This window comes from Malus sylvestris, chromosome 4 (assembly GCF_916048215.2).
Source record: "Malus sylvestris chromosome 4, drMalSylv7.2, whole genome shotgun sequence".
In the NCBI taxonomy this organism is placed as follows: Eukaryota; Viridiplantae; Streptophyta; class Magnoliopsida; order Rosales; family Rosaceae; genus Malus; species Malus sylvestris.
This window is the reverse complement of record NC_062263.1, coordinates 23,727,485-23,744,356: the sequence shown is the minus strand read 5'-3', so window position 1 is coordinate 23,744,356 and position 16,872 is coordinate 23,727,485. Positions and strand designations below refer to the sequence as shown.

General features: G+C 37.1%; 1 protein-coding gene across 1 annotated transcript in view; it reads right to left on the bottom strand.

The window, feature by feature from the left end:
* Positions 1-5: 5 nt before the first annotated feature.
* The window catches only part of LOC126618238 (UPF0481 protein At3g47200-like), a 47,276-nt gene continuing 30,409 nt past the window's right edge, over positions 6-16,872 (bottom strand). Inside the window, exon 3 of the mRNA XM_050286298.1 lies at positions 6-743. Coding sequence (XP_050142255.1) covers positions 6-743 — 738 coding nt within the window. The remainder of the gene's footprint in view (positions 744-16,872) is intronic.

Below are 16,872 nucleotides of genomic sequence, written 5' to 3'. Positions count from 1 at the left end.
ATTGCCTAACTTAGCGAGCATTGGGAAATAGTACACATCGTCTGTATGAAAGTGAGTATGATGATCAAAGTAGCAGCAATTACAGAAATAATTGCCCAAGGTGAGTTGAAATATTTTTGTTTCAGATCTGCCTTCCATTTGTTCCACGGCTTTTTGTAGTACTCGTTGAGGTCCTTCACAAGAGTAGCATAATAGAATCTTCGTCTGTCCACCCCAACACCTTTGCCAAGGCTGTTAATCAGAGTAGACACCTCACTGTGGTCACCAAGAAGATGTTCAACAATTCTATTCTTAAGAAGCAATTCCACATCATTTGGGGTGTTCACCAAATTATCCATGAGGAAGATATAATCAATGAAGTAGTGGGTATCGCTGCAGTGGCATTGCTCAAAGGCAATAAGGTTTCGGAGTACCAGCTCCGTGTTATCGTCTATTTGTAGACGTGGAATTTTCAAAGTTCCATCTTTGAAACATATATCAAATAAATTATTGCTTGATGCCGCCTCAAACTTGACTCCGGCCTGGTGTAGTTTCGTCATGCTGGGTACAGCTGGAGTATCGGCTGACCCTCGATTTTCATTCCCTTCCTCATCCGTTGGTAGATTTGAAGTTCTAATCAAATCAACAAAATGCTCTACTTTAAAACTAGAAGGAGATCCCGAATCTTTTTTATTTACATACAAACTCGTTGATGCCTTGCAGAAAATGTAAGAGAGGTCAAATACTGAAAGCATCGCCGGCACCTCCGCAGTGGCAAAGAGATCCTCAAGAATGAAAGATGGCAGTATCATCGCCGGCACCTCCACAGTGGCAAAGAGATCCTCAAGAATGAAAAATGGCAGCTGATTTTCAAGCAAAAGCATGTCAGGCACTACATAATTTATCAACCATGGTTTGTGAAAGACGCGGTCATTGCTATCCGGCACGGTATGATTCAAGAACCTCAATAAGAACTCAATGAGGAACGCGGCATCCACAAGAATGATTTCTACAAAATTTTCACTGCACAACTTAATGGTGTGCGCATAGCAACTGCGCAATTCCGCTTCCTTGCCCTTTATTTTCGTTTTATAATCTTCCTTGCTGACCCCAGTCCGCTCTAAAAAATACTGCAGGTACCTCTTTTTGTGTCCTTCCATTTCTTTTAAGCCTTTCTTGCTATGGTGAAGCGGACCTATAGAGACTGCTTGAGGTGTGTAGGCCTCTTCATTTACACGCCGTAGTGTTTTAGGAACTCTGTAGATACAACACGGATCGGACAAGGGAGTCGAATCATTCTCCTGAGTCCGACTCAGTGAAGCCAGTAACTCCTGAGTCTGACTCATTGAAGTTAGTAACGGAGTGCGAGGGTTTTCGATGTCATATGGAGCTTCGCTGCTTCCTTCCATTTAACGCTGATGTGTTTGTTGTTCCAAATTGTAATTGCTGACGACAAGATGATGATCATTGACACAATAATAAACAAATTCTTCACTATGATATTTTTAATACGCTTCAACTAATTATTGAGAAAACATGAAAATAATCAAAACTAATCTAGACAATAAAGAAAATTAATCCAAGCATTGCAAATAAAGACACTCGAAAAAAGTAAATTTTGTTATATATTTTTATGAGGAGGAGCGCATTTGGTCAATTTTGTTTTAATATTTTTTACGAGGAGTGCATTTGGTCAAATTGAATTAATTTTTTCTATCTACCTTCTCATATTTTTTTTAATCAACGTAGGGATGAGAAAAAAATATAGAACAAAATAGTAGTATCTACAAATAATGAGTCAAAAACTTGTAGTCGTGTAGTATTTTTATAGAGTTGTGATGTCACTACGCAATTGGAAAGAGTTAAGTTTAAATTAAAAAAAAATATTTAAACTCATAAGCAAACAAATATAATACATTTTTATCAACAACAAAGAAATATTGTGATATAGGTACTTGTGATGCAGGTAGATAATACATTTAATATGTGATAGAGGTAGATTAAGAAAAATATTAAATCAATCTATCTTATAGGTAAACTATGAAAAAAAACCTATGGAATAGGCAGATAAACTTGTGATATAGGTAAATTAATACAATTAATTTGTGATATAGGTAGAATATAAAAAATAATAGAGAGATACATTAAAAATATATGTGATATAGGTAAATAAACACCAACGAATTTCATAGAATCAATACGATTTTCATAAGAAAACAATGATATTGATGAGAAAATCACTAAAAAGAGTTTTAGAACAAAAAAAAAAAAAAGGAGAAAAGTTCAGCTACAAATTAATAATCAATGACAGTAAATTTTATAAAACAATTAATCCAATAATTAAGGTATTATGTTTATTTACATATTTGCTACAATTTATAAATTTTAGCGTATATTTGGTATGAAGATAAAAATAAACTTAACATGTAATCCATCAGACCTATCTCAACAAAAACTTAAAGCGGACTATTTCTAATTATGGCTCACAAAATTGAACTTATATAAAGTTTACTATAAAAACAAAAACTAAAAATTCTTATCTATCTTGTATATGAGAAAAAAATAATAATACAAAAGACAAAAAATGAATAGAAAGCATACTACCTTTGGGTGTGGAGGTGCTCTGTAACATGAGCAAGAAATGTCCGCATATTCTTAAACCATTTTTAAAGCATTTAAATTTGAATCAGTATCATTGAAGCAGAAAAGTGGATGCATCTATTTTTCCAAACATAAAAACGATAAAAAAATATAAAAAAAAAAAAAAAAAGAAAGATTTGTCTTCCAATAAGGTTGGTTGTAAAGAAAATTAAGGTTTCACCATAAAACCAATAACAATATAGGGAGTAGCTTAATTTCTTTGAAGTCCACAGAGACCTTCCATTATTTGTTATTATCAAGATTTTAGATCCAATTTCCGGCTAGCATGAAACATAACAATTATCAACTTAAAGCTTCCATAAAATGGATAGATATGAGTTGCAAATCGTAGAAATTGAAATGGATACAACCCCGATGAAAGATTAAAGAGAGATGCAGAAGAAAGTGAAGCTGCAGGCAGGAATTCACACCTGCTTATGTATAAGAAAATCAACGCATACAGATCGTCTTTTGCTCCTCCTGTTACCGATGAAGTGCAAATTTTCGCTTAATAATAGCACAATGATGGGATACGCAATTCTCCTATATATACTATTTGTAATCACAAGTTGCTATATAATTTACTTTGAAAAAAAAAAAACAAGTTGTTTTAATTTATACCAAAACCAAAAGAAAAAGAATTCCCATATGTTTGATTTGGTCGAGTTAATAATATTGTTTATGTCTTCATTTGTAAATGAGAAGTTTTAGATTCGATTCTCGTTAAAGGTGAATTTGAGTCATATTATTATGGTTAATGCATTGTGAGGCTTAGCCCACTCCTTCACGCCCTTAGACCGACCCCCAATTTGCTCTAACCCTTAGGCCAAATATGAGTTTTAACCAAAAACTCATTTTTGGGGCAAATTTAGGTAAAAAATTCTCTTGAGTTAGTGGACTGACTTACCATGTATGTGTATTTTTTTCAGTTTTATATTTATAAATCCATAAATTCAACTGTTAAAATCTAATTGATCAAGGAAGAAAATATCGGTAATATCGGAAATATCGGTAGTCCGAAAACACGGAAATATCGATGGAAATATCGGGATAATATCGATATCGATAAAAATTACATGGAAACCACGGAAATTGTAAGAAAAACTTGGAAATTTTTATTGAAACTTTGCAGGATGTTTATTTAGTCAATTATCTATTAGTTTATCACAAAAAATTGGAAGGAAATGCATTGCATGATGGATTTAATTGATTTAAGTTGATTATATAGCGAGCTGGCAAACATTGTGAATGTAGAAAATATGTAGTAATTAATAAAAGAAGTTTAAACACACCATAATCATTTATATATAATGAATTAGTACAATATTTTACACTTTATACATTGCATGGTAAGATACATGAGTGACTTAGTACCACATAGAGTTCCTATGAGGTTCAAAATTTTCACTATCTTCATCATCTCTATTTGTAGAGTAAGTGTATTGTGAAGAGTAGTCATCAACCATGGCAATGGTTTTCAAGAACCAAAACCCAAAAGTCAATAGGAAACCGAATACTTCGGTATTTTTCGGGATTACCAAACAAATGGGATTTGGAAACCAATCCCATATCGAAAATTTCGGTATTTTTCGGGATGGGATTCCCGAACTTCAGGATGGTTTTGGGACTTTTTCGGTTTGGTTTGGGATTTTCGGGAATTTTTTCCAACCCTACCATGTAAGTGAGCAAATAAAAAATAGAAAAATTAAAAACCAAATGCCATTGACTAAGTAATTAATTGACACAATTTAAAATACAATACCACAAAAAATTTGGAATATGTGCAAATTTGTTTCTTGTAAAAAGAATTCAAAACAAAACCATATATATAAATATAGTAGCATATTATCACAACAACACAAGTGATATGGTGGTTAAGGCGTTAAGAGTCAAATGGGAGGGGGTTCGAATCCCTTTAGTCTCAAAATCGAGACTTTTCAGAAATTTTTAAGAATTTTTGAATGTCATATCGCGATATTAATATCACGATATTTTGACGAAAACTCATTAGATACTCATTAAAATATCGGTAACTCAAAAAAACGAAAATATCGGCGATATTTCGCCGATATTTTCGATATTTAAATCCTTGAATATGATCAAATACAAGGATGAAAAAAAGATATAACGGTCCAAATTTATATCCTACTGCTAAATAATTGAAAAAAAAGTTCTTTCATATGTTTCATATTCTTTTATAGCGTTCCATGAGTTTCATGGTGTAGGTTTACTAATTTTTCAATATTTATCGAAATCTAAATATTTTTGAGTTTAAATTTTTACAAAATTAAATTAGGATAGTCTACAATTTTTTTTTTAACTTTAAGAAAAAAAATTTATCCTAAATTCATTATTTAATAATTTCGGGCTAAAAATTTAATCCGAAAGTATTGGAGCATAAAATTGTTTCTAAGTTAAAATTTTAGATTTTAACCCAAGGGTTGAAGATGGTCTTGATCAAAACAGACTTAAAGGATTTACAAATTAGATCTTGACTTTTTATAAAAAGGGTTGCGAAAGTTAAACTAACCGAAATGATCTAATTCTAACTGTCAAACTCAACTTAATCTGCAGCTTAGTTTTAGTTGAGCAAATATTGACGAATGATGATGAATTGAAACTTAAAATAAATGGTGAAAGCAAATAAACAAAGAAGGTACGATCAACAAAATAACAAGATAATCCAAGTATTGTCTTCCACCAGTTGTTCTCATTTTTTAATTAAAAAAAGAACATAAGAAGATAAAATAACATAAATTAATAGGAATGTAGAAGAATAATTTAATTAAATTATAATAGCCAACCAGTTCGCATAAATCACTGGCACAAGAAACCTATCCGTTCTTATCTCAAACATGAATCCTTCTTTTCTTTTCTTATTTTTTTAGTAAAACATGAATCCTTCTTAACCTTTGGCTAATGACAACAATCAATAACATAATGACTTCAGTAAGGTTACGTTATCTGGCAATAATGCTCCCTTCACATGGAGATATTAAAAGACGTTTCGTGTGCTTATAGAGAGTTGGCTACTCCTCTAGTTCGCCAATTAATTTTTTGTTAGGGTAAAACCTCAATTATTTTTTCATTACAAAAGGTAGACGGGTTGATCAATTAAATTCTTCTTGCTACCTACCCTTATTTTTCTTCGACTAAAATAGGCTTTTTAATCAAAACAGTCTCTAAGATTTGTATAATACATCGCTTTGGTCTATGAGATTGTTCACCATCCATTATTTTGGTTCTTCCGTTAAAAACTCCGTTAAGTGTTCCGGAGCTCTTGGCCGGAAGTTTTGACAATTTTCAAAGCTTCGTAATTCAATCGTTTCTTAACCAAATTCGACCCATAATATATCAAAATGAAGATAGGAAAGTGTAGAACAAGATTATACCATTTGGAAGCCCAATGATTGCTGGAGATGGCCAGAAAATAGTCTGAAATGTGACTGATCCGTGAAAAAACTGAAAAACTCGCCGAAAACTAGGTAAACTTTAAACATTCATAACTTCTTCAATACTCAACGAAATCGAGTGATTCAAAAATGAAAATCATACTTATAAATGAGGCAAGGAGAATGGTACATTTATCGATGGATAATGTTCTGTGGTTTGGCCTGAAAATGGCTCGAAAGTGGCTAACTCGAGACCAAGATAGCCACTTTCGAGCCGTTTTTATGCCAAACCACGGAGATTTAGTCATCTAGAAAGATACCATTCTCTTCCTCTCATTGAGAAGTATGATTTTCATTTTTGAATCACTCGATTTCATTGAGTATTGAAGAAGTTATGAACATTTAAAGTTTACCCAGTTTCCGGCGAGTTTTCCAATTTTTCTGCGGACCAATCACCTTTCAAACTATTTTCCAGCCATCTCCAGCAACCACTGGGCTTCCAAATAGGTATAATCTTGTTCAATACTTTCCTATCTTCATTTTGATATATTATGGGTCGAATTTGGTTAAAAAACGATTGAGTTACGAAACTTTGAAAATTGCCCAAACTTTTGGCCAAGAAATCCGGGACACTTAATGAAGTTTTTAACGCAATGACCAAAATAATGGATGGTGGACAATCTCAGGGACCATTTATATTGATTTTCAATCTCATGGCCCAAACTGATGTGTTATGCGAATCTCATGAACAATTTTGGCTAAAAAGCCATTAAAATATATAGTTGATTTAATTCAACGTGGTGAAATTAATCCTCAAGTATATAGTAAGACTATCTCCAACCCTTGACCTAAAACCTAAAATTTTTGGCTTAAAAAATTTTGGTTTTAGCCCAGAAACAACTTTTCTACTCAAACCCTCATGGCCTAAAATTTTAGCCCCATATTTTTAAAGAATGAACTTAGGCTAATTTTTTTTTCTTAAATTAACTTTAAAAAAAAATTATGTAAACTATCGTAAATTAATTTTATGAACATTTTAATCTAAAAATATTTAATTTCCGATAAATATTGAAAAATTACTAAATCAATACATGAAACACTATGGAAGAATATGAAAATCATGATAGAGATGTATAAACACAAAATATATAAAACACACAAGACACACATAACACATGTGAAACGTAAAGCAACATCTTCCTCACAGGTCCAATTACGACCTTTAATATGCTTTCTTGCCATCTTGAAAATTTTGGAAATAGGAAGAAATGGTAGAAAGAAAAATTGGAAGAATTGTAGGAGAAAAATGAGTTTTGTGTGGATGTTTGAACAAATACATAGGTATTTATAGAGTTTTTGGGTGAATTTTGAGTTAAATAATGTTTTTAAAATTATTTTAGCCGTTGGATTTAAATTTCAACGATTAGATCTTTTTTTTTACTGTTAGATTTGATTATATTCGATCTCATCCGTTGGATTCAAATGTATTTTAAAAGTACATTTTTTTATAAAACAAAATTTGAATCTGGACCGTTGGATCAACCAACGGTCCAAATATATCAGTCGTTGGATGAAAAAAAAAAAGAGTCTTTGGGCTCCTGATGTCACAACCCGTCCCAGGAAGGGATGTGAAAAGACGAAAATGCCTTTGAGCGTGGGTGTGTTTGTGTTTTGGGTTAAGAAATTGGGCCAATTATGTTATGTCCTAAATAATTGGAACCAATTGGAACTAAGTTTTCCTGAGTTTGAGATTAGTTGTATTTGGACCACACACACACATCCACATCACTTCTCTTTCTCTCTCCCATGTTCTCTCAGACTCTCTCTCCTCCCTTCGAACTCTCCCTCTCTCTGCAAATCGTACGGACGCAGTCCGTTGACCTTCATTCCTTCACAGATCAAGCTCCCAGGATCCCCAATTTCATTCCTTGCAAGAGTACGAACCCAACCATACCCTTAGTTGGTTGAATTACCTTCGATAAACCCAGAAACCACGAGGGCTCCGTCGAAGCACAGTAGCACTGATTCGATCGTCGAGGTTTCATGCCATTTTAAGGTTCAGAAAGGTATCTAGTCTCTTTCCTTAGTCATTTGGCATGATTTTGGTTGAAGTTTAATGTGAGAAAACCCTGGAAAAATCGAATCTCCGAGATGGTCACTATTCATCAACTTTTAAACGGAAGGTTTTCTTTGAATTTTAGGACCATAGTGAGCTTTAAAACGTCCTCAAAATGCTCGGAGTGCAACGTTGAGGTATTTTGGACATCGGGGAGCAGTAGAACGGAATTTCACTTTTAGCCGGATTATCGAGCTTTCTCTGGTGAAATGCCGTGAGTTTTAAGGCTTGAAAGTGTTTTCCGGCGAGTTGCAGCGGTGACGGCGAAGAACCCCGGCAAACCCAAGGTGAGACGTATCCCAAGGACGAGCGTATCCACGGGCGACTTGGGGGTTACGACCCGTCGACATACCAGTGAGTGGGTTTTTTGTTTTCAGTATATATTTATATACTTGATATTTTCCCAAAAAATGCATTTAAATGAATGTATGCCTTGAATTAATATGCCAAATGCTTCTATATTTTGAATATGCATTGCATGGTTGCATATATATATATGTGGTGTTGTGAAGGCCCAGGTGAGTTCATGTAAGTTATGTTTGATTATGTGAACTACGAATGACTTGATCCCTATTCAGGGTACGTAGGCAGTCTAACAAAACGTTAGATGCAATCATACATTAATTGAGTCAAGGCCTTGACTGTGAATAGAATGATTATAAATGCATTGATGAATATTGAGCTCATAACCTGCACCTAGGGTGATTGATTTAGCCAGAGATGATACAAGCCTGTTTATTATGTCACCCCCGCATTATATGCTCACTTTGGATCCAATTTAAGCGCACGGACTTGTCGTATAGACCTTATATGGTTCCGACTTGTAGGTGATTAGCGATTTATTGCCCGACTATACTAAGAGAGTAAGATTGAGCATAATTATATCTCACCCAATCTTGTCATACAGACCCTTTTAGTGGTTCCGACTTATGTGCAGTGTATTGCTGTATAGGTCATAGAAGTGACTCCGGCTAGATTGAGTTTGAGCTATGAATTTAGCCGTACAGACTACCACAGGGGTTCCAACTATCATGACATATTTCTATGAATTCATTCTTACCTGAATTGCTTACTCTGTTATATCTTGGCATGGTATATATACATGTGAATATGATTGTGTGAAGCATGAATTGAATGATTATGATTTCGGATATATATATGTATATGCTTATATCTTAATTCTGGGAAAATTTTACATGTTTTACAACGAGGGGTTAGATATGTTGATAAGTGAAATGATTTTGTAAAACATTTGTTTTGCCCACTCACGTTTTCTGTTTTGCGCCCCTCCAGGTTTTAGGTAAGCTCGCTATTGGTGGCTCGAGGTCGTCGGCAGTTCTGACATATCCAAATAATAGTAGGACATATCTGGTACTGTATAACTAGTACTTGTCCTACTGGACTGAACCTAGACTTATTATGCTCTGATTAGGAGTGATTACTGTTGTAACTAATTCCTATCACCCTCTGTTTAGTAGTGCACTCTAGTAATTCAGTTTTTAATTATTTGTTTAATTGTTATCTTTATCGCTTCCGCACTGTGCACATGGCTATGTCACTCTCACGTGACGACCATCATGCCTTGATCTCGGTAAGGGTGTGTCACCTGATGGTGGCCGATAGCTACCCTGACAATGGGCCCCATGTCGGGCGCTGAAGGCTTCAGCTCGTTGGGGAGATTGCGGCGCGTGTTTGGGCCGAGACTGGGCTGGGTTTGGGCGAGTCCATGCGTATCTGGACTAAATTCTGGGTGGTATTTAACTTTCTTTAGAGTTTTAGCTTTTAGCCCACATATTTAGCATGGGTTGGATTGGGTTTAGGGGGGAATAAAACCTAAAAAATAGCATTTAGCCCAGAGTTGGATTTGGTCTGAGAAAACAGGACAGAACTAAAGCTAACCCTTCCAATTCCCTAAATCTTAAATTGCCAAGAATTAAAAATAAAAATAAAAAAATAAAAAAAGGAAAAGAAAAGGAATGAGCTGTCTTTATTTCCAGTCAACAACTGGACAAAGGGTAATTTCGTAATTTTATGTGCAAGCTGAAAAATAAACGAGGAAAAAATCGTCAACACATAGTTGATGAACAATATTTTGAACTGGATTTTAATATATAGTAATATATCTTTGCATGGAGAACGAAAAATAAGAACAACTCTTATTAAATTATTAGGGTTACAAATTTCCACAACGCAAATATGAATCTCATTAGGGCAAAATTATGCAAACGAAACTTGATATAGATCTAATTTTGTGAGCCACAATTGGAAATAGTTCACTTATGTGAAATAGGTCTGATGACTAGGATTACACATCAACATTTTCATATCAATAGGTTGGCATAATAAAATATATGTAGAATTGTTAGATAGACATATAATATGACAGGAAAAACTAGCATACTTTCAGCATATACATGCCCAATACTTCATATTCATCATTACTATTCAAACATATACATGCACAATACATGAAATCCAAATTTAAGCTTGCATAATGCATGTCCAACACCCTAAAAATGAAATGCGTTCAAGAAAGTGGCAAAGCCAAATTTAGCCCTCATTGTTCTAGTTTCTTGAGATTTTCAAAAACACCCCATGTAGCCTGCAATACAATGCACCAAATCACATAGTAAACCAATTACAGAAGGGCAACGGCACAGCGCATTTGGCACTCTCATGTTTAACTTTTGGCACTACATATATTGTGCGTATAAAAACTATAAAATACTTAGTTTGAAGTGCTAAAAGCATTGCACTTAATAGATGTGTAAATAAATGTGTGGGAAAGAGGAAGAGTACCATGACAAAAGGTGCTTCAATGAGAAATAGAATAGGAAACCATCTAAAGAACGCGAAAGGTCCTTTAGATTTTAGAATCGTACACAATACTAAAATTGTACTTGTACCTAAACTAACAAACACCAAAATTTAATCAATTCAATCAAACTCAAATTAATTAACAAAATATTATTTTGTTTGAGAATTTTTTTAGACGATATGGGGTGACTGATGCTGGATGACTGATGTTACATATGAATATTAGACGATATGGGGTGACTGATGCTGCCAGATTTTATGTTTCCTCTTTCCATGGGATTCTCTATTAAGTCTAATCCCTTAATTTGAGAAAGATTCATATCTAAATGACTTGTTGATAGTTGTGTGCTAGCTACTTGTTGCACTCCCTTAATTTAAGAAGTGACAACTTTAGGGTTTACCACGTTAGTAGGATTTGCCAAGGTAGGGTTGCGTGTAACCTTCTACCTCATTATATATCCCCCCTTGTACAATCAATCTATGAAAAATGCATTCAAACAAACTTAAAATTTCCACAAATATCTGTGGTAGTCTACGTGTTGAAAAAATAGTTACATGAAAAAGGGAGTAGTTCCAGTTTTTTTTTTCTTCGAATATTGTGACTAGTATAATCTTCTTCATTTACCAAAAACTATTCATCCTCTTTTTTTCCTTTTGTTCAATTCTTCTGTTTTCCCCCTTTTGTTCTTATTTGTTATGGTGTAGCAGGACATGATAGTTTTTTTTTTTTTTTAGAAGTGGACAGCCGGCACTCCATGATCACGTCGAATCCTTATGAAAATGAATCCAGAACAAAATCGCGCTAAAGCTAGGGCGTCACCCGTAAGTGGCGCGCTGTGTGACCTGAGCACAGTGATAAGTGAGCAAGGGTCGCTGTATCTCCATCGGCACCCGGATGCAGTGTTAAATGAGCAAGGGGGCCATAGAAACTTCTTTTCGAACGACTCCACTCAAAGTTGTTTGGGAGCATATGCTCCTATCAACTTTACCCGGGACACACAAAAGAAGTACTTTGATCCTATTAGACGGGGGAGGGTGAAGAAGCTAGGACAGAAGGGTAGAGTTCAAGAGAGCAAAATGCGTTTAGGAACGTGGAATATAGGAACCTTAACGGGAAAATCTATGGAAGTAGTGGAAGTTATGGTGAGGAGAAGGATAAATATTATGTGCCTACAAGAAACTAAGTGGGTTGGTAGTAAGGCAAAGGATCTAGAAAACTCAGGGTTTAAACTTTGGTATTCGGGCACAAATAGAACGAGAAACGGTGTTGGCATCATCGTGGACAAGACCTTGGTACAAGATGTTGTAGATGTCAAGAGGGTAGGAGATAGAATCATGGCAATCAAGATTGTAATAGGACAAGAACTTATCAATGTGATTAGTGCGTACGCACCTCAAGTAGGGTTGGATACGAGTTCGAAGGAGAAATTTTGGGAAGATCTTGGAGACTTGGTGCAAGGAATTGCTCAGACGGAGAAGTTATTTATAGGAGGAGATTTAAATGGACACGTGGGCAGGGAGACAGGCAACTATGGAGGTTTTCATGGTGGCCATGGTTTTGGGGAGAGAAACGAGGATGGGGAAGCTATCTTGGATTTTGCAATGGCATATGATCTCTTCTTAGCCAACACCTTCTTTAAGAAGAGAGAAGAACATGTGATCACCTACAAGAGTGGGTCGTCAAAAACACAAATAGATTTTCTTCTAATGAGGAAAGGGGATCGTATAACTTGTAAGGATTGCAAAGTTATACCAGGAGAGAGCGTGGCTAATCAACATCGCTTGTTGGTGATGGATGTACATATCAAAAGAGTAAGACAAAAGAACAAGACTTGGAAGTGCCCAAGGACTAGATGGTGGAATCTAAAAGAAGAAAAACAAGCCATTTTCAAAGAGAAGGTAATCACCCAATGTGTGTGGGATAGAGAGGGGGAAGCTAGCCAAATGTGGGATTCCATGGCTAGTTGTATCCGAAAAGTAGCAAAAGAGGTATTAGGAGAGTCCAAGGGCTTTGCCCCACACCAAAAGGAATCTTGGTGGTGGAATGAGGAGGTACAAACAAAGGTGAAGGCTAAGAAGGAATGTTGTAAAGCCTTATACAAGGAGAGGACTGATGAAAATGGTGAAAGGTATAGAAAAGCGAAGCAAGAGGCGAAGAAAGCTGTCAGAGAAGCTAAGTTAGCGGCTTACGACGATATGTATAAACGACTAGATACCAAAGAAGGAGAGTTGGATATCTATAAACTATCTAGAGCAAGGGAAAAGAAGACAAGGGACCTAAACCAAGTGAGGTGCATCAAGGATGAGGATGGAAAGGTTCTTGCTACAGAGAACGCGGTTAAAGACAGATGGAGAGGTTATTTTCATAATCTTTTCAATGAAGGACATGAAATGAGTGCTTCTTTAGGGGAGTTGAGTAACTCAGAAGAGTGTAGAAACTACTCTTTTTATCGTCGAATCCGGAAGGAAGAAGTGGTTGTAGCTTTGAAGAAGATGAAGCATAAAAAAGCAATAGGCCCAGACGATATACCAATCGAAGTGTGGAAACTTTTGGGAGAGACAGGTATAACATGGCTCACTGACCTTTTCAATAGGATTTTGAAAACGAAGAAGATGCCAAATGAGTGGCGAATGAGCACTTTGGTGCCTATCTACAAGAATAAGGGCGACGTACAAAATTGCATGAACTATAGGGGTATTAAGCTAATGAGTCATACAATGAAGCTCTGGGAGAGAGTCATTGAGCATAGATTGAGGCAAGAGACACGAGTTTCGGACAACCAATTCGGGTTCATGCCAGGGCGCTCAACCATGGAGGAAATCTATCTCTTACGAAGATTGATGGAAAGATATAGAGATGGGAAAAAGGATTTACACATGGTCTTTATAGATTTGGAAAAAGCGTATGATAGGGTCCCAAGAGACATTCTTTGAAGGATTTTAGAGAAGAAAAGAGTACGAGTAGCATATATCCAAGCTATAAAGGATATGTATGAAGGAGCAAAGACTGCCGTAAGAACTCATGAAGGACAAACCGAAAGCTTTCCCATAACTGTAGGATTACATCAAGGCTCATCCTTAAGTCCTTACCTTTTTGCGTTGGTAATGGATGAGTTAACACGACATATTCAAGATGATATTCCTTGGTGTATGCTTTTCGCAGACGATATAGTGTTGATAGATGAAACTCAGGAAGGGGTAAATGCAAAGCTTAACCTTTGGAGAGAAGTGTTGGAATCTAAAGGTCTTCGCCTAAGCCGATCAAAGACAGAATATATGGAGTGCAAGTTCAGTGCAAATGGAGGCCAAAACGAGTTAGGGGTGAGGATCGGAGATCAAGAAATACCAAAGAGCGACCGTTTTCGTTACCTAGGATCTATCTTGCAAAAGAACGGAGAATTAGATGGAGATCTCAACCATAGAATACAAGCTGGATGGATGAAGTGGAAGAGTGCATCCGGCGTGTTGTGTGACCGCCGTATGCCACTGAAGCTCAAGGGAAAATTTTATAGGACGGCAATAAGGCCGGCGATGCTGTATGGCACAGAATGTTGGGCGGTGAAACATCAACACGTACACAAAATGGGTGTAGCGGAGATGAGGATGCTTCGTTGGATGTGTGGGCACACGAGAAAGGATAAGATTAGGAATGAGGATATCCGGGGTAAAGTAGGAGTAGCCGAAATTGAAGGAAAGATGAGAGAAAATCGGTTACGGTGGTTTGGACATGTGCAAAGAAGGCCTACTGACGTTCCGATTAGAAGATGCGACTATGGGACAGAGGTTCAGGGCCGAAGGGGTAGAGGAAGACCTAGGAAAACTTTGGAAGAGACTCTAAGAAAAGACTTAGAGTACTTGGATCTAACGAAGGACATGACACAGGATCGAGCACAATGGCGTTCTAAGATTCATATAGCCGATCCCACTCAGTGACTTGGATTTTCCAAGTCTCAAACCGAGAAGTTTTCCTCACTCGGGAAATTAAGGGAACACTACCCCAACCTACATGCTCCACTCAGAAAGCTTCAACATACAAGCTTTAACAAAAGAAAATTCAAAGAACTTAGCGAAGAAGGCTTTGGTGTATTTAACACAATACGTTGAAATGAAGGAAAACTTATTTATTGATATCCCCGATAAGCTACAAATATGTACATATACATGAGTCAAAATAAGCACACAAGAGGGAGCCTTCACAAAGGTTGCTTAGGAGAAGTCTCAGCAGTCGGTAGAGCCCCAGAAAGAGAAGGCACCGGAGGGGGATCATTTGGAGCCTCAGTACTGGACAGAACCCTAGAAGGAGGAGGCATCAGAGGTTGATCATTTGGAGCTTCATTACGCGGTACAGCCCCAGAAGACGAAGGCAATAAATGCCTTTGGAACAAACCCACAAATCTCTGATGATCAAGTAAAACCTGACCATCAGTTTCCTTCATCTGGTCAAGCTTCCTCTTCATGTTTGTAGCATAGTCATGTGCGAGCCGGTGCAACTGTTTATTCTCATGCTTGAGCCCTCTAATCTCCTGTTTGAGACTCATCACTTCAGCCGCCAATGATTCAACTTGGCGAGTTCGAGCAAATAGGCGTTGGGCCATATTAGACACAGAACCTGCACACTGAACACTGAGAGCCAGCGAATCCTTAACAGCTAACTCATCAGACCGTTTGGAAAGTAGTCTGTTATCTTTGGGAGTGAGAAGGTTCCTGGCCACCACCGCAGCGGTCATATCATTCTTCATCACGGAATCCCCAACGGTAAGAGGACCAGTAGGGGAGACGAAGGATGGGCGCCATATGTTGTCTGGAGAAGGCGGGGCTGCCTCTTCAACAAGGTTCAAGTCAAAACGACGGTCGGAGGGGCCAGACATTTTCAAAGGTGTTGAAGAGAGAAGAGGTCGGACAAATCAAGATCTTAGAAGTGCAAGAATGAAGCTTCTACTGGTGGAGATTCAAGTGTGCTTTGGAACTTAATGCCAGCCCCTATAAAAATCTGCACTCGACGAAGCTTCAGAAATCGAAGAGGCGCCTGCTCAGAAATCGAAGAGGCGTTTGCTTTCTCAAAAGCTGGGCTGCTTAGAGATCACGAGGGTTGATCTCAGAAATCGAAGAGGCGTTTGCTTTCTCAAAAGTTGGGCTGCTCAAAGACCACGAAGGCCGATCTCAAAAATCGAAGAGGCGCTCGCTTTCTCAAAAGCTGGGCTCCCCAGAGACCACGAGGGCCGATCTCAGAAATCGAAGAGGCACCTACTTTTCCAGCCTTTTCCAGCCTTGTCAGCACCTGTCACATGCACACTCAGTTTTGCGGAAATTATGGGCATTCTGTCAAAGACTTCTGGGGAAGTAGAAAACACATGAATCTTACTGTTCAATCACCCACTTCCCACACGCAACAATAGCTCATGGGTACCACAGATAACTTTGCCAAAGTTCTCTGCCAAAGTTGAGCATGTGAAGCTTGCAGCTCCCACTACATCGCTCTGACCAAGAAGGGTAAAAGAATAGCAAAGAAACAGCACTAACAAAGTTTAGACCCATAAATTTTGAAGGTCTAGCTACCATATTATTACCCACAAGGGTAAAGGAACAGTACCACTGCTGGATAATTGGAAAGTCCCTGTGTGTCAACCTATGTGCTTCGTGGCAAGGTAGACTAGCAAACATGCCCAACCTTTACTCACATTCGAGAAAACACTCCCAATAAGATTGCTTGCTCCAAAATCGAAGAGGCACCGTCCTCCGAATCTCGAGAGCCAGACTCCCAACATGACTACTTTCTTAAAAATCGAAGAGAGGGTAAAGGAACAGTACCATTGCTGGATAATTGGAAAGTCCCTGTGTGTCAACCTCTGTGCTTCGTGGCAAGGTAGACTAGCAAACATGCCCAACCTTTACTCACATTTGAGAAAACACTCCCAACAATATTGCTTG